Raw genomic sequence first — 24,085 nt, 5'->3', positions numbered from 1 at the left:
CTCAAATATTCTGATTGGCAGCATGGTATAGTCTCCAGTGGGGCATCCACTTAAGCATTAGGTTAATCTAGGTTCAAGTTGGAGATGTTTAGGGAAATTACTTAATCTGATTCTCAGCTTCTTTATCTGTAAAATAGAATTCATGCACACTAAAGGTGTTTTTCGTTAGAGAATTAAATAATATGAAGTATATAAACACCTAGTACAGTAACTGACACATCATGGGAGTTTACATTGTATGTTAATTTCCATCTCTATCTTCGTAGCTCCCAATAGTGGGCACTCTGTCTCTCAACCTCATTTCTCATCCTTTTACCCCACTTAAAAGCCACATTTTATAGTCATAGCCCAAGTGTATTTTTATTTTTTAATTTTTTAAATTTTTTTAAAATTTTTTATTTATCTTCAGCATAACAGTATTCATTATTTTTTCACCACACCCAGTGTTCCATGCAATCCGTGCCCTCTATAATACCCACCACCTGGTACCCCAACCTCCCACCCCACCACCACTTCAAACCCCTCAGATTGTTTTTCAGAGTCCATAGTCTCTCATGGTTCACCTCCCCTTCCAATTTCCCCCAACTCCCTTCTCCTCTCTAACTCCTCATGTCCTCCATGCTATTTGTTATGCTCCACAAATAAGTGAAACCATATGATAATTGACTCTCTCTGCTTGACTTATTTCACTCAGCATAATCTCTTCCAGTCCCATCCATGTTGCTACAAAAGTTGGGTATTCATCCTTTCTGATGGAGGCATAATACTCCATAGTGTATATGGACCACATCTTCCTTATCCATTCGTCCGTTGAAGAGCATCTTAGTTCTTTCCACAGTTTGGCGACCTTGGCCATTGCTGCTATAAACATTGGGGTACAGATGGCCTTTCTTTTCACTACATCTGTATCTTTGGGGTAAATACCCAGGAGTGCAATTACAGGGTCATAGGGAAGTTCTATTTTTAATTTCTTGAGGAATCTCCACACTGTTCTCCAAAGGGGCTGCACCAACTTGCATTTTTACCAGCAGTGTAAGAGGGTTCCCCTTTCTCCACATCCCCTCCAACACATGTTGTTTCCTGTCTTGTTAATTTTGGCCATTCTAACTGGTGTAAGGTGATATCTCAATGTGGTTTTAATTTGAATCTCCCTGATGGCTAGTGATGATGAACATTTTTTCATGTGTCTGATAGCAATTTGTATGTCTTCATTGGAGAAGTGTCTGTTCATATCTTCTGCCCATTTTTTGATATGATTGTCTGTTTTGTGTGTGTTGAGTTTGAGGAGTTCATTATAGATCCTGGATATCAACCTTTTGTCTGTACTGTCATTTGCAAATATCTTCTCCCATTCCGTGGGTTGCCTTTTTGTTTTTTTGACTGTTACCTTTGCTGTGCAGAAGCTTTTGATTTTGATGAAGTCCCAAAAGTTTATTTTGGCTTTTGTTTCCTTTGCCTTTGGAGCCATATCTTGAAAGAAGTTGCTGTGTTTTTTTTAAAGATTTTATTTATTTATTTGACAGACAGAGATCACAAGTAGGCAGAGAGGCAGGCAGAGAGAGAGGGAGAGGCAGGCTTCCCGCTGAACAGAGAGCCTGATGCAGGGCTCGATCCCAGGACCCTGGGATCACGACCTGAGCCGAAGGCAGAGGCTTTAACCCACTGAGCCACCCAGGCGCCCCCTAAGTTTATTTTTAAAATGCAAATCTGAATAGTTGTTTTCTTATGGACTTTTAAATCTATTAAACAGATACCCATGTGCCAGTTCTTGTTGAATGTGTTTGGGAGCAGCAGTGGGTGGAGGTACACACTTGCCTCTTCTCATGGATTTACAATGTAGCTGAACAGTAGACCATAAATCAGCAAAGACATAATACTGTATGTTGATGAGCTCACTATGGACTCAAACAAATGAGAGGTGGTTTTCACATTAGTGATGTCTTTTGTCAGAACAACTGGTTGCTAAGGAGTCCAGCAGTGACTCACCCTGGGTATTCCACAGCTATAAACACAGTAGTCTCGTCCTTATGGGTTTCTGGGAGGGGTCTCTTTTACAGTGGTGAAGGGTAGCATGGAAAAGTAGACAAAGGATGAAGTCCTGTACTGTAAACATGGTCCACCAGGACCCGTGGGATCTCACCTATGCCTGCCTCTCTTTGCCCGTCACCCTCCCCTGATACATTGGCTCTCTCTGCTCTCATACAGTGTATTTCAGTCATCCTTGAGTGTATGCTACTTTTCCTTATGTGGAGCATCTTACTGTCAACCCACTACTGCCTCCTACTACTCTTCTCATGCAAGAAGTGAATCATTTGTTATGTCTGTATGTCTGAAGGGCCAAAGACCCTGTTTGGGTTCTTCATGAGTGAATTCTCCCCAGTTCCCTTGAGCATATGTGTGCCTGACATATTGGAGGAATTTCAGTTAATATCTGTCATTGCCCCTGCAGTTCTTCATTATAGGGGAAGAACCCACATACTGGATCACAAGCCCAAAGGCAGCCAAAACTGCCAGTGGATGTTTTCTTCACCCTCGAACTAAATGCACATGTCTTAGGTACCATTACCCAAGAATATGTTCAATGCAAAAGAGATAGACCTGTTTATTATTATTTTTGCCTGGCAGTCCTAATTCTGCCACTGTACCAAGTCAATGAAACATGACAGAGCTCTGTGTTATACTAATACACTACCTTTAAACATAAGACCCTTAATTTTAAGTTTAATACCAAGTATTTAATTTTTCAAGCAGTTTTATTGTGCTATGGACTCAGCAGCCTGTTTGTCTATTAGAAAGACAAAAGCAAACAAAAGAAAAACTTTCCCAAATCTGAATCCCACTATTAGAGAATTCTAGGTAATTAGAGTTTGAACTTAAATTCACCTTTTCTAAGCCTTAGAATAATAAACAAAGAGAAGCAATCAAAGATTTCCTAAGGAAGTTACTGTGTGAACTAAGGTACCAGTGGGACTGGGGAAGGAATGTTAACTACTTGGAGAAATCAAGTTACATAAAGCTCTTGGAAGTTGTCGAAATAGTATGCACTGGCATTCAAAATAGCACTAATTACAAGTTACCTCTTGCTAGTTTCTAAGGGTCTATTAGGATATCTTCTTGGGAATCCTTTCTTGATCTTTAGATGTCTTGATCTCCTGAATTGTCAGATGTAATTATACATTTAAAAACACATTCCATAATCCTGATATCTGTCAGACCCTCCAGTGATCTAAGGGTGTGTGTATTCTGTGTTTCTTAATTCATTCAAAAAAGATTTATGAAGCTTATATCTATTATCCTGGCACCTAACAGTGTCTTCTTTCATTGTCAAAAGTGGCAGTGTGAAAAATAAATTATATGGTGACCATGCCAGTTAGATGTCTGTTCTTGAAGGCAGGACTGTTGAAGTGTATTCATGTTTTACAAATATTCATTGGATGCTTTCTGAGTGTCAGTTGTTCTCGCAACAGCTGAGCCCACACTGTAAGGAACAGAAGGGATCCCAGGCAAACAGAGTCCCCTGACGTCATACAGTGAATGTCCAGTGGAAAAGTAGTTGGTGATGATGACAATACAGATAGCAAATAAATGAAGATATAAACACAGAAATAACCAATATCCACAATGAAAGCAAAATCGATCATGTGATGGAGAATAAAGATATCAAGTAGTTTTCCAGGGAGTGAGGGACAGGGGAGGAAAGACCACCCAAGAGGTGATATTTATGTCAACACTGAATGGCGAGGTGCCACAGCTCTTACAACTGGTGCTTTCTTTAGGAGGCTGCTCTTACTCAATTCACAAGTGTTCTTAGACTTCCTGTTACATTGAAACTCCTTGACTACCTGTTACATTGAAGCCCTTGTCAGGACCTACAGACAAAATCTAAAAATCAGTATCTTTGTAATTATATTTGTACCCAATTTCAATCTTAACAAATAAATTGAATGGTACAAGGAAGAATAGAACACACGGGCCTAGAATTTCTAAGCACCCACCCTCAGGATTTTGCAGAGAGAGTCTTCAGCTACATTCCATTTTACCCCACAGCCCCCAAACTTGTCCAGTTCCACCCCTAATCTTAGAGCCCCACTCTTCTCTGATCATCACCCGCCCCTGCCCCCACCACAGGCGGATAGTAACATTTCCAAAATGAGAGAATTACGTATTTAGATCCAGCCTTAATCCTCAGGCACAACCTAAAAGCAACAAGCAAACAGCAATAATCAAAAGCAAAAGTGTATGGCACAGATGAATGTGTTTCTTAAAAGAAGCCAAACTCTGGAGCTGAAAGGGTTGGAAGCTATCATCGGAAAGCATCTGTACCTTGTCCCTTCCGAGACAGTGTGCCAGCAGCTGTCTTTTGTATGAGGCGCTTTCATTTTTCCAACTGTTGGTAGCAATGGGGCAGAAACCATGAGAGGAGAGAGTTTATTTAGTCACATTAAAGTGGGCAAGAAAGTTGCATGGGAGTCTGACTCCAGCACCTGCGGCTCTCCGCGGACTTCTTTATCAAAGGCAAAAAATTCACACAGTTGTCGCAGTTTATCAGTTTCCTGGCTGTCAGGTAAACGCTGGTGTGCTGACTGTCCCAGGTGCTCCCCCCACGAGCCACACTTCCGCCATCAAGTCCACAGAACTACCTTGATCTGGGGAGAGATTTTAAAATGAGTTCTTCCTTTATTTTCCAAGTGTCTGGATTGTCTCTTTAATGTACACCTGATGCTTGGCATAGACTTTCTAATTGTGTTAAAGATTTCAAGGTCAGAACAGTTTGAATCCAATTTATTTCATGTCAGAGAGAGACTGATTTTAAGCTTCCACTAAGGAATCTTTTTAGATAGATTTCAAAGATCAAAGCTTGTAATAGAAGAGCTTAATATTTGGATTAGTCATGTTCTTTGTTGAATTTTCATCAGTTCAGTGGAATGTAGAACTCCCTAAATTTAGCATATCATGAATTATTCATAATTATTATTTGACTGATAACACTCTAAGAATGTTATTAATCTCAAACTGATTTTTTTCCTATTTTGTATTTTTTAATTCAGTGTATATGAGTTTATGTTTTCTATATTATTTAAACCAGCCTGATTCTTCTTTTCCCAGATGGCATATAATTTTTCTGTCAACTCTGGCTTATAATGCAAAAATAATTTTGTATTAACTCCAAAGTACCACCCCTTTGTGATCTTTCTGGCTTTTTTTTTTTTCTTTAAGCAAAAATAAGCTGGTAGTCTTCAGTTTTAGTGTCTGTATAAAATGTGATCAGTGTGGTATCCTTGACCAGGCACAGTCCAATAGTTATAACAATTCAAACTTACTTGTTATATCAAGTAATTAGTTCCTATGACAAGAGAATAAGAGCTAAATTATAAAATGGCAGAATGGGGGATACAAAAGACTGAACAAGAAATCAGAAGATCTGAGCTTTCAAGCTAGCTTTTCCAATGGCAAGTTGTAGGTCTTTGAACTAGTCTTTGGAGAACTCACTTGCACTACTTTTTATCTGTAAACTGATGAAATGTTAGAATAATTACTGCTTGACATCTTTTGGTTAAAGCCACAATTGTTGGAGGCAGAAGTGTTTTAGTAACTTTTTACAATAGTACTATGAAGTATAGGCATAGGCAGATCTTCACAGGCGGGGTAATAAACAAGTAACCTGCTCAAGTCATGTAGTTGGCTGGTTCTGGAGGAAAGATTGAAACCCATGTTCATGCATCTCCAAAGCCCCATTTGCTCCGCTTGCCCCTTTGCATCTGAAACTGTACTTGTAAATGTTTGTGTTATATCCATGACCCTGTGTATCACTGTATAAAAATTCTCATAATTTATAGGAATATTTAAAAATAAGTAGAAGAAATGGATCTCAGATTAGGACACAAAGGGCAGTAAGAGTTTTAAGAGGTCCCCCAGAATTTTAAGCCTACTAAATGTATACTTGTTTCCTAATCAATAATGTTGCATATTATGTAGCACATCAATCGGAATGTAGCTACAGAAATCCACTATGACCTGGGAAAGGTGTGACTGGTGGACACAGTAGGAGCAGGATGACCAAAATCACTCTCTCTGCCCTGCTCCTTTTGCATCATGTGAGGAGCTCCTTATTGGGGTATCTCTGCAGTATATAGGTTTTTACAATCGTCCATCAAGTTTTGTTAGCTTTTAATGGGACAGAAATTTGATTGTTGAGTGGAGACATGGAGATGAATGGCTAGAACACACTACAGAGAAGTCAGGAGTTCTTGATTTCTAAACCAAGTTAAGGGTGCCTAATCTTCTGTCCTTGAAAGATCTATCACGATCCGTGATACCGTGGTATGTCTCAATTTCTGAAACTGTGGTCTAGTTGTTTTTTACTTAGCTGACCTCACTCCCAGATATATGGTCAAGTCTTGGACTAGTCTGCTTTACTGTGAAAGCCTTATAGAATCTTTACTGTGAAAGCCTTATAGAATCTTTATCTTGCCTAACTTGAGTGTTCTCTTCTTGGATGAAAGGTATCCGGATGCCTGCAACAATTTTTAGGTAGGCCAAAAAATCCTTCTGTAGGAAAAAGCTTTGGACTGTAGCTCTGAATGCAGAACTTTTGCCATATCTTCCTTCTCTAACACTGCGAACTATAGGCCAAAGATCAGTCTAAGTTGCAGATCAGGGCCAAAATTTTTCCCCACTCTGTTACAGTAGAGTGTAACACTGATCCCAAATCCATGACCACCAGAGTGGATATTTAAAACAGTGTTTACACTTAAACTTAGATATAAAGTCTAGGCAGTATTTTTTTTAAATTTGGTTTTCTTTCTTTCTTTCTTCTTTCCTTCCTTCCTTTCTTTCTTTCTTTCCGTAAACACACCACATGTGGGGCTCAAACTCACAACCCTGAAATCAAAGGTCACATGCTCTACCAACTGAGCCAGCCTGGTGCCTCCAAGAGATATTTGTTAAGAGTACAAAGAGCCTCATGAAATAAATTGAACATTTTAGACAATGTAACTGTCCACTGCTTTCAGGAATGTACTGAGAAGTACCCCCAAACAAATAAAGAGCTCTCAGAGTGGAAGAGGTTAGTACTATAGTTGTAAATACCTTTTACTAAAGGAAAATAGGAAATATATGAATACAGGCAACACATTTATTGTACAGGGTAGACCTAAGTATACATTTCAGACTTGTCCAAGTGGTCTAATAATTACAGCACAGCATCTGATGCCTGACTTGGACCAGATTGAAAACCTTTGAGAAGCACATGCTTTTGGAATAAGATGGATCTTTGTTCCCACATAGCTGTGTGACTTGGCAAAAACATATTTAACTTCTCTGAGCTTCAGTTTATGAAGCAAGAATATTAATAACTGTGTCTGAAGCAGAGTCTGAGATTGGGATTCTTGTTGAAGTGATTTATTTGAGGGTAGTGGGGAGAGCAGGTACTCTCTGGGGAAGGGAGAGCCAAGCAAGCAGGATAAGGAAAGGAAAAAATCTAAACTAGAATGTACTTATATCACCTCTGTATCATAGCACATTGTATTCACTTAACTCAGTCCCTCCCTCCATAACACTGAATGCTTTTGTAATGCAAAAGGTATTATACAACAAACTGTCCTAACCAGAGACATAGGTGATCAAAATTGATTAATAGATTAATAGATTGACCTGATCAGCTATTAATGAGGTTTTTATGAGCAGCCCCTGGCTTCTTTTTTGTCATCTGCTGTTATTTGTTACTAACATTAAGTAGCAGGCACCAAAATCTTAAAGATAAATCCACAGGAGGAAATCCTTAAAATGGAAACACCATATTAAATAACCTAATTTTTTGTTGAACATCAGAAAGGACCACCATCAAGTTGAAGTTAGTGACATTGAGCCCCACCTTTCATGGTGTAAATTAGCCAATCCCTTGTAGATGTCGGCTGTGGAAGACCATTATGCATAAGCCTTGAAAATTCAATTCCTATTCAAAAGAAATAATGCCCAGGTGGAAAGCAAACCAGTCCTGATATTCAAATAACATGCTATAAGCTCAAAGTGACTTCTTATACTACTGTTGTTCTATTTCCATGTCTGCAGTGCATTGGAGTTTGTGAGTATGTTTATCTAAATTGCTCAGGTATTTTATTTAATGAACTATTTAAGATTAAGTAGGCATGTTCTTTATTGCTCATTATTCTCGTATTTCCTTTTCCATATTCCCCTCCATACCTACTTTGGATTGTTTGGTCATATTCAAGCTGCCCAGAGCTATCAAAACCATAATTTTTAATTAACCCAATGACCATATGTCAGGGCCGCAGATGAACTATTGTTTAAAGCATGCCACTATAAAGGCATATGGTGGCTGGCTCCTTGGATCTGGAAGTCTGGTCAGAGAACATTGCATCAACTCCATTTCCTTTTATGAATTTATACAGTGACAAATATTTATTTTGTGAGGTTTTTTACTGCTTACATTTTCCACAGCCCCTTTGTCAGTGGAGCCCCAGAGTGAAGTCTGAATACTTCAGTGGGCGTGTGATCTGGTCCAATATCCTTTAAACCTATATGTAGGCACCAATATAGTCCTCTCTTCGGGTGTGTGTGAGGTGTGTGTACCTCACTGTCTTTTCTTCCTGGCATTCGTACCGTGCAATTCTTTCTTCATCACTGCAAGTAATAATTGCTATTTTAACAGTAGACCCAATATCACTGTTGCTCATAATGAGTTCCCAATGTTCCTCAAGGGAGGAGAGAAAAAGAGGGAATTGCTAGCAAACCTACCCTACTGTAATTTGGGTCTTTATTAAATTGGAAAGATATTTTGTAAGGGAGTGCTTTTCTCTCTTTTATAGCCTGAAGAGTAGATGAACAGAGTCGATTTTGGTTTTTACATCTCGTTGGTACTGCTTGTTAAACATCTTATCTATAGCTGCCATTGAATTCAGTTCCAAATAGATTCCTAGCCCTCTTTTACTGAAAAACATAAACCCAAAAAGAGGAATCCAGAGAGAGCCTCCAAGAAAATGCCCCCATTTTCAGATTGGAAGCATTGGGATAGGCATGGTAGAAATCTTCACTCTTACTCTGAGGGCAGAAGGAATCCAAGCTACGGTGTAAGAGGTTTGGTGGGTTGGGACCAGGCAGAATCATTAGGGATTTCATAACTGTATGCTTTTCATATCATAAGCCCAACAGAACACAAGGAGAAGCAGTCAGTGCCAGTTGTAGAAATAGATATGAAATATCAGTTGTTAAAGTAAAGGGCTAAAAATAGAAGTTTTAACAACCAACTGCTGTATTTTAGATACTATATGGTGGTTTATATATGGTATTTTTTTATTTATATAACCAATGTGAGATGTTGCTAAGGAATCCTCATCATCTCAGTGCTTTTCACCTGAGTCAGTATAATTGTGAATTCTGAGGGAAGGAAAAGCCTTTATAACATCAACATATTCACTAAGGAACTGACCGTTTACGAAGCTATCCCCCAACCAACAACCTTTCTCCATTGACACATGTTCTGTCATTCCATCAGAATATTTGCTGATCAGTCTCTAGCTGCAAATAGAGTCCATACCCAGAACAAAAGGATACAAAATGGAACCATTTGTACATCAAAGATTAAAGGGAGCTCATGAGAAAGTTGATGAAAAGTGAGTCAAAGGCCAAAGAATGATGATCAAACTGCAAAAGTCAATCACGAAACAATGCATCTTTTATAGGATAATGACAAAATTACATAAGAAATATTAATGACTGATTTATAATTTTTCCTAATAATGATCACTTTGTAACAATTATCATCCACACAGTAGTTGATATTAGATCAAATAAACTCCACCCACATACATTTCTATTTCCAGAAAAAGTCCCATTTCGACTTTATTTTAAAAAATTTAATTTCCATTTAAATAGACTGATTAAGTGGCATTTCTCCTCACAAGAATTATCCTCAGATAGTAAGAACTTTCTGTATACTTTATATTACAGAAGAGGAAACTCATGTTCTGAGGAGTTAAGTACTTCCATGTAGTCCCATCACTTACGAGCTGTTAATCTGAGAGAAATGTTTCCAACTAGAGAATTTTGATGCCAAGTCCAGGTTTCTTTTCACCGTACATCAGCTATTTTAAACTTCTCTTTCCCTTACATTCTATATCACGTTGAAACTGAATATCTTCAACTGGGCCACATTTTCCTCTGCTTTTCCCCTCACATGGAAATTCACTATCACCAAAACTATTTCTTTAGGCTCCTGATTGTAGGGATTCCTTTTAGAATAATCAGCGTTGAAAGATACTGCCTGGCTGGATATTCCAACCTGTCTGATGTTTGGAATCCTGGGCAATTTTAAACAACTACCTTTGAAGATGGTGGGCCTCCTCACTGATGCCATCTCTATCTGTATCTAGATCTGTATCTGTATCTGTAGCTAGATTTAATATTTACAACTGCAGGACTTGTGAAAGAGTGATTAACTTCGGGAGTGCTTTCTCTGATAATTTATAAAACCCAACTATCCCTGACATAAAGAAAAGCCCCCAGGGGGCTCAGTTGGTTAAGGGGCTGACTTCAGATCAGGTCATGAATCTTAGGGTCCTGAAATCGAGCCCTGCCCCCTTGCTTATTGGGGAGCCTGCATTTCCTTCTGTCAGCCACTCCCCCTGCTTGGGTGCACACAACAAAAAAATCTCTGACAAATAAAACTTAAAAAAGAAAAAAAGAAAGAAACTTATATCAAGTACCCCACAGAAACCTTTTACACACTCATGCCTTCATTAGCAACATTTTGTCACTGAACTTTAATATTAGCCACTTAAACATGACAATACGCTTCAAAGTATAGGATTGTTATAAGCTCCTTGGTTTTAAAATAATGTATTCTTGGTAGTAATTGGCATTGTTTGAAAATCTTATTTTTGTGTACCTCACTGTCTTTTCTTCCTGGCATTAGGATAGCAAAAGGCAGAGAAATCCTATGGCTGTGCTTTCAAGGAATGATTTTAAGACTTCCATTATTTCAAAAAGTAATAGCATCTTTTTTTTTTCTGTTGAATACATTAGGTTCCCCCCAGCTCTATGTCCAGCAAAAGATATCTGTCACTTTAATAGAAATGACTAAAATAGTTGTAAAGTATTGGCCATCTACATGCCATCAATTCAAGCACAAACTTGAAATTATTTGGTTATAATGAAATAGAGCCTCTTTAGCTGTGATAAAGGCAATACTGCATTGTTATTATTCTTACAGCTATGGATAGAATAGAATCCAATTATAATGACATTTAGGGTAATAGGTATTTAGGTCAAGAGGATAAACATAAAGAATATTATAAAACTGAGGAGTATTTAAGCAGGAATTAATGTAAAATCTTGAACCAAATGTATTCACCAAGCAGGGACAAGATTTCAGATGAATGATGTCCAACTACTATGATTTGAATTGGGTCATGCTGGGGAGAACATCAAAAATGCATGGTCTTCATAGGAGTTCACACCCAGGAAGAATGGGTTGATTCTGTTGTTAACCAAACACATGTCATTGCTGACTCAAATTTATCTTCATCCGAAGTTCCTTTTATGTTTCCCATAAAAGGACGTGGTAAGTGGTTATCCTTGCTCTCTCAATTCAGGACTAATACAGCACCCTCTGGACCAAAACTTTGACTTTGAATCTTGTCTTGCACCTTACTCACATCACTCATTTTGTTGACCTTAGACAAGTGAGTTAGAGTCTCCCTCCTCCTCCTTATCCAAAGTATTGGAAGAATTTTCCTTTAGAGTTGTTTTATCCTTCCGCATTTAAGTATTTAGAACATTACCTTCGTACTTGGTACTTGCTCAATAATTGATGTATTATCATACATTTTCAGATACCAGATATTACATAGACAATGTATAAAAATATGAATTTAACAGATATTCAGATATTCAGTTAGTGCTTAATACATGTGAAGCACCGTGTTAGGGACAAGAGCCTGAACCTTAAGGATGAAGAATGGGGTGACTGGAGCCTCCTAGGGGCACATGGGTTTCTCAGTGAGTTAAACATCTGACTCTTGATATTGGCTCAGGTCTCAATCACAGGGTGGTAAGTTCAAGCCCCACCCTGGGTTCCACACTGGGAGTGGAATCTAACTCAAACAAAAACAAAAACAACTTCTAGTTTTCCCCATAGGTTTTCTCAGAGAGAATTAGTTTAGCACAAAATCTGTAATCTTCTAGTAGCCAGGAAAAGGTCTAGTCTAGTGAAAGATGAGTCACTCTTACTCATCCCCGAACTTGAGAACATCTGAGAATTATCTTGACCCAGGGCTTTCAAGGGAATTCTGTGTTGAAGTTCTCCCTCACTTTCCATTTTTCTTAACATAGAAATCTAGAATCTGTGACATCAATTAAAAGACCCCACTTTAAATAGCTTTAATAGGGGCGCCTGGGTAGCTCAGTGGGTTAAAGCCTCTGCCTTTGGCTCAGGTCATGATCTCAGGGTCCTGAGATCAAGCTCCACATCGGGCTCTCTGCTCAGTGGGGAGCCTGCTTCCCCCTCTCTCTCTGCCTACCTTTCTGCTTACTTGTGATCTCTCTCTGTCAAATAAATAAATAAAATCTTTAAACAACAACAACAACAACAATTTTAAATAGCTTTAATAGCACTTCCTCAACATATTCTTCCCCTAGCTCTGTTTGGACCACACTGGCCTCTGTCAGTGCCACAAATGTGGTTTGCTCCTTTGCATCTCAGGGCTTCTTCATGTGCCCTTTCTTCGGCAACGAGACACCTCTCGTACATCATGCCTGGCTGACTTCTTCAGGTTTCTGCTCAAAGGTCAGCTGCTCATGGAAATGCTCTGACTCCTTCCCAGACTGGCATATACCCCCATAACATGCTGTCATGGAACTGTCTGTTGTTGTTGTTGTTGTTGTTTTTTATCACAAATACAATTAAATAGTTAACTTTTTAACAATAGTGGAAGGACATCATATTCACAGACAATAGCAATGAAACTAGTTGTACCTAGTATTTCATCAAAAAAGACAGATTAAGGACAGGAGTGAGTTGGGGAGAGAGCAAGAGAGAAACTCAGACATTTAAATTCTGCCCACTGTTCCCCTTTAACAGGTTTAAGACCTGATGCTTATGAGTGGGTGTTAAATAACATGGGAGCCCTGCTTTTTCCTTGGCTATTCCTATTAACCAGTTGTCTTTTTTTTTTTTTAATGAATTGGAATACCAGTATTTGAGCATATTTTTTTCAAAAATCCAGCCTCCTTCACACAAGCCAACAACTTCATTCATCTTGTGTTTAGTGAAAAAACAATTTGGCTCTAAGCCATAGGACAATTGTCCCTATTGAATTAATTGAAAGATAGTCTGGAGACCTTGGGATGGCAACTTCCTAAGTAATTTTCTAGGATAATTTAGGTTGTGTGCAATTTTCACCCTACTTGCTAATTTAGAACCTACCAAGAAAGATATAACTCTATTTTTAATATTTTTAATTTTGGCCTAAAGTACATGATCTATGAGGGCAGAAGCTAAATCTGGCAATTTCATCCCTGTATTCCTAGCACATAGCAAGATGCCTGGATCATACTGCAGCTTAATAAATATTTGTCAAATTAATTAGCACTCCCTCAATGTTTACAGGATCAGTCTATTTGGGCAACAGTACAGAGTTTGGAGTTAGGAAGACTAAAGTAAAAGGCAGACAGAATTCCAAGACCTTAAGCATTATGGAAATCTTCCATAACCTGCATGTCTATAGGAAACTTAAAATGGCAGGAAAAACTGAGAGCCAGACATGACAAAGTTGGGTGTATTTTAATGAAGACTTGTGTATGTAAGACAACATTCTGTCTTGTTTTTTTTAAAGATTTTATTTATTTATTTGACAGAGAGAAATCACAAGTAGGCAAAGAGAGAGAGGAGGAGGAAGCAGGCTCCCTGCCAAGCAGAGAGCCCGATGCGGGACTCGATCCCAGGACTTTGGGACCGTGACCTGAGTCGAAGGCAGAGGCAGAGACCCACGGAGTCACCCAGGCGCCCCATTCTGGTTTTTTTGTTTTTGTTTTTGTTTTTTTAATTCTCTTACTAAGCCAGCCTATAAACAAAAAGCCAACACCTTCTTTATCATTTTAGGTCAAATGAGCCGGGCTCGATTCGTCATTATGCCAACCCAAGGAGAAGGACGGCCATGCCCCACAGAGCTGACCCAGCAGAAAACCTGCCCAGTGACGCCTTGCTACAGCTGGGTCCTTGGCAACTGGTCTGCATGTAAATTGGAGGTAGGTCACGTGATGATAGTTAAAGAAATGCTTTTTAGTTGGTCTAAAGCATCTGTCTGCTCAACCTGTGTGCGGATGGAATAGATTTCACAGCACTAGGGGCCTGGCACTATGTATTTTTATGCAATAGAACACACGCAAAATTACAACTGAATGACTTAACCTTATGCCGAGAGTTATTGCCAGGAAAATAGCCATTCATTAGGCATGGATTCTCATGGGATCATGGGACTTTCTTTTTCTTAGGTATTCTCTGGAATACAATGTTATGTTCTTGGCTTGTTGAAAATATCAAAGTATTATTTAATTAGGCAAAACCCTGATGCGATGGAAATGCACAGCTTGCCTTATTTCTTCAAGAGGCACTTTAAGGCTTAGACAAAATCTTGCATATGGGCAGAAAACCAAAAGTGTATGAAAGTTATATTTTAACATTATTACACAAACCAAGGTTACTACATTTTCCTCAATGATTACTTTTTTATTGACCTGAAATATAAATGCCTAGCAACATCATCATATATCACATACACAGAGCTTTTGCTAGATCAGCAAAGATCCTCTCTTGCATTTTCTCTGTGGTTTCTTGTATAAGAAAAAGCACAATTGATTTTCTTTAAGTTTTTATTTTACTAGTTTATCCTTCAGTTCATATTCCAAAGCACATTTTAATTAGGTAACAATAATTGTGATTATACGTTATGAAATCTGCCGAGTATTCTCCGAGAGATGTTTAGTGTTCCTGTCAGAATGACATTGTCATGCCGCATTACTGTCTTGCAGAAGTTAAATGCCCATGGATTTTAATAAGTCCCAGAGGAACAGCAGTGTGTGGTACATTTGTTCAGTCTCCTTTTTACAGAAAATAAGAGAACCATGCTCATTAATTCAATAGTAACCTAATGGCTTTAAATACGAATAATTTGTCTATGAGTTGAAAATCATCTTCTTTCCTAAATCTTGAGCAATTTCCAAATGCCGCTTGGAATCCCAATAAGGAAATGGAAGGAATGTTTTTCCTTAGCACGGTGATAACTGTTGACAGAGTAGAGAAAATAAACTCAAAGAATTCAGGAACCCATTGCAGGGGAAGGGAGATGAAAGTTAGCAGGGAGGGTGGGAAGATGCAGGCCTGATAAACCCCTTACTCCAAGTCTTGCCAGGCGTACAATTACTACTTCTACCTTACTTGTTCTTTCGTACCTTCCCTTTTTATCTTCTCAGGTGTTAGGAGCCTTTCTTTCTTTTCTTTTCTTTTCTTTTCTTTTCTTTCTTTTTAAGAGTTTTTATTTATTTGATAGAGAGATACAGCAAGATAGGGAACACAGGCAGCGGGAGTGGGAGAGGGAGAAGCAGGCTCCCCACCAAGCAGGGAGCCCAGTGCAGGGTCAAGCCCAGGACCTTGGGATCATGACCTGAGCCAAAGGCAGATGCATTAAACCACTGAGCCACCCAGGAGCCTTTCTTTTTTTTACACACATATCTGTCCACTTGTCCCATGGGAACATTATGGGGCTATGCCAAATGTAGTGTTTCAGGTTGCTGTCACATATTGAGCTTTTGCCAGAATCACAGGAGTAAGAGTGGTGGGTTGTAAACATTTTCTTCAGAAATTCCAGTGGGGGTTGGGGGTCATCACATCCTTTGGAGATAGCCAGGCTTTGAGGCCATGGGAGCCCCTAGCAGCAAGTGTATCCTCAAATTTCAGAACTGCTTCCGATTTCTAGATGAGCTTCTTCTTATTCACTGGCACCTCCAGGCAGGAGGGAGGTCTGCAGTTTGACTTAATCCAGGCAAAGCTCTTGAAAAACACATTTGGAGTTAATTGTTCCAGGGTTGGCACCTTACCCAAATGGTGGGTACCCCTTCAGCCTTCTTCCCTAAGAATTTGGAGTGGTACTAAAGCTGTTGGAAGGTCATGTATTTGCGAACTCTCACCTGTCACATTTTCCTACCTTGTGGTTGAAATAAGTAGCTCTGAAACAAGAAGAAACAAAGGTACAGAAAAAAGAAGAGGTGAAAGAGAAAGGGAAGCATGATGATAGGAGTTGAATTTTGCCCGAGTTCAAGCTGCATTTCTGCTTTTCTTGAAGCCTAACTGTGAAATCTTCATGAGATGGCTAACCCAGTATCTTTCTGGAAGGTTGCCTCTTCTTAAATGTATCTGTCAACAGAGTTTGGAACAACTGATCAAAATACATGTGGGCCTCTGCACACAAAGGAAAATCCCCACTCGCACAGCTGCACCCCTGCTTCTCCTTGTCCTTACCTGCCAAATACAGGTTGGGCACTCACTCCCTGAGGGTGGTGGGGATATCCACGTAGCCCACTGCCATCCAATGGATCAGACCAGCAGAGGAGCTAACATAGGGCCCAGCGGATGTGCCAGTTCAGCCACAATCTTACATGGAAAGAGATTAGCACAAGGAAGCATTCATCCTCGGGCTTTACTTCTTTAGTGTTTTCTGATTTTTTTCTTTCCAGAGTCCTCCGTTGGTAACATGTATCCACATAGAGATTGATAAATCTGTTTTAGGAGCTCAGACTCCTGAGTCTAGCGGGCTTTATTTTGGTCAAGGTTCTGTCAGTTCTTAGCTCTGCAAATTTTGCCAAGTCTGTAAGCTCTCCAAGTCTGTTCTTGTTTTGTTCTGTTTTGTTTTGTTTTGTTTTTTGTTTTCATCTCTTATCAGGAGAGATCGTACCTGTGTTTCTGGAAACTTTTCGTTGGGATTACACCATTTTAATACAGTGCTTACCATGGTACCTGGCATAAATTAAGAGCTCAATCAATTGTAGCTGCTATTATAATTTTGATTAAAACTGTGATTATGATTATTGTCACCATCTGCCTATCCACATCTGGTGGAGATGCCACTTCAGAACATACAATACGTCCATCAATGATGGGAACAGAAGAGTGTCAGTGGGGGGATCCTTGGTTATTGACAGTCTTGCTCACAGAAGCCTAGGTCTGTTTTCAGCCTCTAGTGTATAAAGCTTCATGAATGAGAGTGAGTGAATGCTTGCTTTGTGAATGAGATTATCCTTCAGATACTGATTTCTCTTCATTTTATGGCTGCTGTTGTCAAAGATGGAAGAGATTCAGGTTGGCTCTGGATACATACGAGAAGCATATTATTGTTTGTCCTGGTGTTTAAAGGCATCCCTGATGGAGACTTGTTTCCTGTCTTTTCAAACAAAACTCTAATCAGTTGCATCTTCTGTTACCCAAGTTCCAGACAGCACATTTCAAATGTCATACATGCTACTGTGCCTTCATACTTTTCTCTCCACACACTCTGTAGCAAAACATCACCTTGGACAAGTCAGCAATGGATCCATCATCCAGGATAACGACTTCTAAGAGAGACCCTTAAAAAAGAAATTCTACTTATACTATTTTCCACTTTAGAGAGTAAACATTTACTAGAGCTAAATGAATCTGCTGCGAATTAAGTCTGAACCTCTCTCTCCCAAAAAAATGCACTTGGGTCCGAAATTAGGGTGCGTTTCTTTTGACAGTTTCATAGTGGCCAGAGAAATGACTGGAGCGGTTATGAAGTGTTGATAAATCAGGTGTGAAATTGTCATCTTGGATAAAGAAATGCTAGCTCTTGTTAAAATCTCTAGAAGCAAAGGTGATGGCCCCAATTTATGTGCCCCTTCAGATTTTCAAGCTTTAAGTTGCTCCAACTCGGACCTCCTCTAAGTTACACCTTTTCTTTCTTGTTAATAGGTCTTTGAATCCTAACTTCCTTATTATGTAAAGCATTTTTCTCAGCAACTGCACTGTACCAGCCTGGATATCCAGCAGTCTGTCCAACAACCTGCCCTTGGCACTCAGCAGCTGCTGCCACGATGCCTGGCCCTGGTCGGTGTTCAGCAGGCCCAGCACCCACCCCAGACCTGCTCCATGCTCTGGCCCTCCATTCTGACTGCACTGGTCAACAACCTCCTCCTTCGTTCCTGCCGCTCCAAAGGCCACAGCAGCTCCAAATCCTTAGAAAGGCAGTTTCTGGCTCCTGCAGTGGGGAAGTCATAAAAAGAACATAAAACCCAGTTTTCCCAGTGCAGGGCACAGTTACCAGACTGCCACCTAATAAGGAGTTGATGGATAAGAGCACGTGGCATCCCTGATTGCAGCAGCATGGGTGCAGAGAACTTGCTCTAGCTCTTTCTCTCTCCTTCTGGACTCCCGCCATACGATCAGTAGTCATGAAAACTCTACCTCTTCCACTGAATTCTGGAACTAGCGGGAACTAACATGGCTCAGAAGTGTAGGGGAGTTAATATTGCCTGGGATTGCCTCCCTCCCTCGTCTTAGATGGTACCAAGGCATGGTGTTATCACATGGCCTGTCTGGAAGACATGGGTGTCCAAGAAGCCAGCTGGTAACTCACTACTTTGTGAAGTTGTGAAATTGAGGCCAGCTTGATAACTCACTACTTTGTATTTGCTTTCCCTCCGTTCCTGCTGTAGTTCCTCACCTTCTCTCTTGCCATCCTGGGATTTTACCTCCTCAGCATAGAAGCTCTGCCTTCCGCTCCATTTTCTATGGTACTTATGGAAAAAACAGAGCTGCTCTCTAAAGCTATCCTCATATCCAGTGGACTTATTTTTGAAGTATGAACACCTGACAAAAACTGAGGAGAAAATACTCATGAGTATCTGCCAAACACATTATAGTGGGAAACCTTTCATCAGGCAGATGGTTAGGTCAGATAATCACTAAGAGCTTTCCAGTTCTATGTTTCTGTTTCTGTGATACATTGCACAATTTTTTTCTAATTGCCCAGAAAAATCTGAGTGGGATTTATATTAAGTATCTTTTAAAAAAAAATTATTCAAAAAGAAGGCATGCTGGGAAAACAACTTCTTGTGGCAAGAGAGAAAATCGGTGTTTTATTGGAAACCCCAGCCTATTCCATATAAGAAAATACTGAATTCCCTACCAAAGAAAAACAAGCAAAGTAAAAGAGAAATGTGTGCCCTGTGGCTGTACCCATGCTCTCTTGGGGAGTGATTATGGATTAGGCCATTTTAATATATACACCTAGACAAATTCTGTATTGTTTGTTCTTTTTCAGTCAATCCTGGCTGAGTTCCGAAATGAATCGTCCTAATCTGAGTACATAAATTCCATGGAATAAATTTGCATTTCTACTTCAGCTTCTCTGTCAGCTCTAAGAGAATTGCTCATTGATGCTTTGTTGTCAACAATTGAAAGATAACTCCCAAGAGAAGGAAGCTACTGATTTTTCTTGGGTGAGAGGTGGCCAGAGCCAAAAACCTGGGAGATGCTTATTGTTTGGGTAATTCTGACAGTATTCTTTGCTTTAATAGGGTGGAGACTGTGGGGAAGGAGTCCAGATCCGCAGCCTGTCCTGCATGGTCCACAATGGTTCAAGCTCTCAGTCAGCTGTAAGTGTAGACGCTGCACTGTGTGGAGAAATGCCCTTTCAAGACAGCATCCTGAAACAGCCATGTTCTGTGCCTTGCCCAGGTATGTAGTTTTAAACGATGGGAGGGACTTCCCTGTGGATTTTTAAAGTCATTAAAAAATTTTTTTTCCTGGAAAAGCTCTCATCAAAATTGAAATTTTGAATTAACAATTAAAAATGCAATAAAATTATCACTTTGGAAGATCCCTACAGCTTCAAGGAGGCAAGGTAGGTAAGAAGCCAAAAAAAAAAAAAAAAAAAAAAGAAAGAAAGAAAAAAAGGCACCAGACTTGGAAATTTAAGAATGAAGTTAGAATTTTGTCAAATCACTGATGTTTTATCAGGATCATAGAATCTAGTGCCTTGGACCAATGATTGTTCTATCTAGAAAATCTGTTAATAATGCCTAACCTGACAGTGTCTAACACACTGGCTATCACTCGAAAAAATGCTGACTGGCTCCTTGAGTTGATGAACCCCTGAAAGATGGTGTGTGGAAACAAGTAATGCTGTAGGTTCATGAAAAAATTATGTAATTGTCAAGGTAATTATTAGTTACATAAAATGTATGAGTTGATTTTTAGTCCTAATAACCAACCTAGCTGATATGGCCTTTCAGGAAGCTGAATAGGTCCAGGTGTGTGTAGACACATACATCTATATACACACACAATTGTGTATGTTCAAATTATTAAACATCCTTTAGACTCAAAGATATCCCACTTCAGAGACCAGCTTCTCCCTTTTATATGGTTTCTATGGATGTCTATTTTATAATGTTACACCTCTCTTTGAAAACTGAGTTATTGTTTTGAGAAGTTTATTATTACTAGAAGGTACACGGTGTCCTCTAGATAAGGCTGCCATGATTTGAAGTGAAGTAATGAAAATTTAGTTTTTTATACTTTCTTGCTAAACTAGGTTAAACCATCAATCATCATTCGTAGCATATCCTAAGTGAAAAATTGATCAAGTTGGCATGTATAGTGTGTACAACCCACCCCTGTCACTGTGCCATCACCACAGATGTCATTGTGTACCCTTTCCAGGTAAACGTTTTCAAATGCCAGTTTTCATATTATTTTCCTTCCTCTGCCCTGCACAACCATCCAGGAGACTGCCACTTAATGGAATGGTCAGAATGGAGCACATGTGAATTAACCTGCATCAATGGAAGAAGCTTCGAGACCATGGGCCGCCAGTCTAGGTCAAGGGCATTTATAATCCAGTCTTTTGAGAACCAAGACAGCTGCCCCCAGCAGGTTCTAGAAACACGCCCCTGTACAGGTACCAAGAGCACTTCTCGATTCTCAGCCTTGATTGATCAATGCTTATTCTATTTTTATGTGAGGTGTAATAGAACCGCTGTTATCATATTTACTTGCAGGAGGCAAATGTTATCACTACACATGGAAAGCAAGTCTTTGGAACAATAATGAACGAACTGTATGGTGCCAACGTTCAGATGGCATTAATGTCACAGGTATTCCTGCCTAAGATTTGTGTGGGCACTTCAAAAAGATCTCTGAGTGTTGCTGTTTGTGAGAAGAATTAGCTTACAAAGTATAAAAGAAGACTGAGCAGGTGGCCTTAGATGATCTTCATAGCAAATTGTCATTAGGCCTTATTTTGTTTTAAATTTTTAATTGAAGTATCCTTGGCATAATAGCATTAAATTAGATTTAGGTATACAACTTAGTGATCCAATAATTATATACAAGATGCCCACCATGATAACAGTATTACAGTATAATTGACTATAGTCCATATGCTGCATTTTACTTCCCTGTGACTTATTTTATAACTAGAAACTTGTACCTTTTAATCCTCTGCACCCATTTTATCTGACCCACCCCCCTACCCCCATTTTTTGCAACCACCAGTTTGCTTTCTGTATTTATGTCTGGTTCTTTCTTTTTTGTTGTTGTTTGTTCATTTGTTCTGTTTTTGGATTCTATGTATAAGTGTAATCATATGGTATTTGTCTTTTTCTGTCTTGCTTATTTCACTCAGCACAATACCCTCCAGGTCCAACCATGTTGTTGCAAATGGCAAGACTTCATTCTTATGGCTGAGTAGTAGACCTTTGCATCTTAGAAAGCAAACAACTTTATCCCAAGACCCATAATATCCAACAACTTACACAATAAAATTTCCTTAAATATCATGTTCTGAGACAAAGTCTGAAAAAGACACATGGGAGTTTAAAACAACAGTCTCTAAAGTTTTAAATCATGTACCTTCTCAGTAAAAAGTTTTTGAGGACATATCTCAACATTCTATGCTATACGATGCTACCATATCATATTATAAAACACATACAAAAGTTGAACGTAAAAGGGTGGATAAAGATATAATAAATTTGTTAATGGTGCAAAAAATGTATCGCACTGGAAGCTTGGTTTTGGGTATTTTGCTAGTCATTATTATTAATATCTAAACATAGATGGATCAAAGGTTTTTTACTCATGACAGTGGATACAATCTGATTGTACAAATGATCTCAATTTTAAAGTTTTTTAATGCCTTCTCAGAAAATTGTCATTGTTTTTACTGCAGCTGACAGAGCTTATCATATCAATGAGAATTTCTATTCTTCCATAGGAATGGAAGAATTGTCAGCCCTGTCTTTGTCTTGTTTGCCTATATTTGTGTTATTGTATTCCCTTTAATCCATAGTTTATCCATATGGTAATTTATTTTAAGCTGCTTGCCCATTCTGTAAGTTATTGTTGAAACTGAATACGTTGTGAATCTGTTTAACCAGAAACATCACAAGCAGCATCCTCTCAGAACCCTGAGAGCAGGCTGGTGCAGGTTACACTATCAAATTCTCCTCTGTGGACTTGCACAGTGTACAGCACTGGGCCATCCATTGATGAGCTCAGGTTATCACTATCGGCTGTTAACTATCAGCTTCATTTCATTTTTTAAGTTTAAACAACATTTGTATGAGCTACACAAATTCTAGTATCTTCTAGATACTAGAAGATGCACGGTGTTGTCTAGATAAGACTACTAGAGATTCTAGGGAATCTCTACCAATTCCCTAGAGATTCTCTCCCCAGGGTTGCAGACACTGCTCTTTGGAGATCTCTGGTACTCAGTGGAAACACCCCCCTACCCACCCCAAGCAGTACTGGCAGCAACACCACCATGTGGTTATTACTCCTCTGTCCAAATTATCCATTCACATGGAGGTATAGTTCTGGATTTTAGGTTTGTGTTTGTTTTTTGTTTTTTTACCCTGTGAGGATTTTTATTCTTTCAGTAACACTAGGAATTTAGCTGCTTCATTCACAGGGAAAATGTAGGTCTGTTTCCTACACCATCTTGGGCTGAAAGCTTTTTGCTAGGTACCCAATCATAAGCTATAACTGGGTGGCAATTATAGTAAGGCAAAAGCTAGAATCTATAAGTGAAACCAGTATTACATAAATACAATTTAAATGCTACCCTCAATACATCAAGTTCTTAGCCTAGTACCTGACTCCTGAAAGGCATAACTAATGTGTAAATTATCGCAGAGTACAGAGACATTATTCCATCCATTTACTCAAAAATATTTAATACCTGAAAGTACTGTATCAGATGTATGACTGCCTCTCCAGGAGCTTATACATTTGCTTTTTTTAGAAAATGTGTCAAGCTCCATTTGTGACTGTGTGTGTGTATGCATTCTAGCTGAGATATATTTTAAAGCTTTACCAAGAAGTTTGCTATTGTGGTCCATGAACCTACTTGTGGCTTTCTTTTAACATTGGTTGTTGCCAATTGGCTTATTGCCTAGTTGGGGTATTCAGGCACTGGAGAAAAATATACAAAGAATGGGTCTTTGAGCAGGTGTACTTTGGGCTCCTGAACTGAAATTGAAATTTCATCCATTCTTTTTCTGGCCCGGCAAACAGATGTGGCCCTCAAGCAGAGTCCTGTGATAGAATCACATTTGCCAATGAATAGGTACAAAAACTACCGCAACTGTCTTGTTGGCAGAGCCTCCCATCTTGAACAATTATCAATAAAATACAGCTGGACCATGTGTCAGCAGATGCATATAAAAAAGAGTACTGTTACAGAGTGCCCAGAGAGGAAAACCATTTTCTTTTTTAATGTTTATCATAGAAAAGTCCACAAATGATGGTGGGTTTTGTGTTTTTTTTTTTTTTTAATTTTTTATTTTTTATGGGGGTTTTGTGTTTTTTGTTTTCTTTTCTTTTTGTTTTTGTTTTTCTTTGTAGGAGGCTGCGCCCCTCAGGCACGTCCTGCTGCTATTCGGCAGTGTAATCCAGCCTGCAAAAAACCTTTCTCTTACTGTACACAGGTGAGTCCCGCGCTGAAGCCTCTAGACCTTTAACTGCTGTCTTCTGCATATGCTGGGG

At 39.2% G+C, this 24,085-nt stretch overlaps 1 protein-coding gene across 1 annotated transcript in view; it reads left to right on the top strand.

Annotated features, from left to right (window-relative positions):
• Positions 1-24,078, top strand: part of THSD7B (thrombospondin type 1 domain containing 7B) — a 717,646-nt gene extending 693,568 nt beyond the window's left edge. The window contains exons 20-24 of the mRNA XM_059395498.1: positions 14,120-14,265; positions 19,609-19,768; positions 20,820-20,993; positions 21,094-21,189; positions 23,945-24,078. Of these exons, the coding sequence (XP_059251481.1) occupies positions 14,120-14,265; positions 19,609-19,768; positions 20,820-20,993; positions 21,094-21,189; positions 23,945-24,060 (692 nt within the window). The 3' untranslated portion in view covers positions 24,061-24,078. The remainder of the gene's footprint in view (positions 1-14,119; positions 14,266-19,608; positions 19,769-20,819; positions 20,994-21,093; positions 21,190-23,944) is intronic.
• Positions 24,079-24,085: the final 7 nt, after the last annotated feature.

The sequence above is a fragment of the Mustela nigripes genome, chromosome 3 (genome assembly GCF_022355385.1).
Source record: "Mustela nigripes isolate SB6536 chromosome 3, MUSNIG.SB6536, whole genome shotgun sequence".
NCBI lineage: Eukaryota > Metazoa > Chordata > Mammalia > Carnivora > Mustelidae > Mustela > Mustela nigripes.
This window is presented reverse-complemented; position numbering and strand designations above follow the sequence as displayed.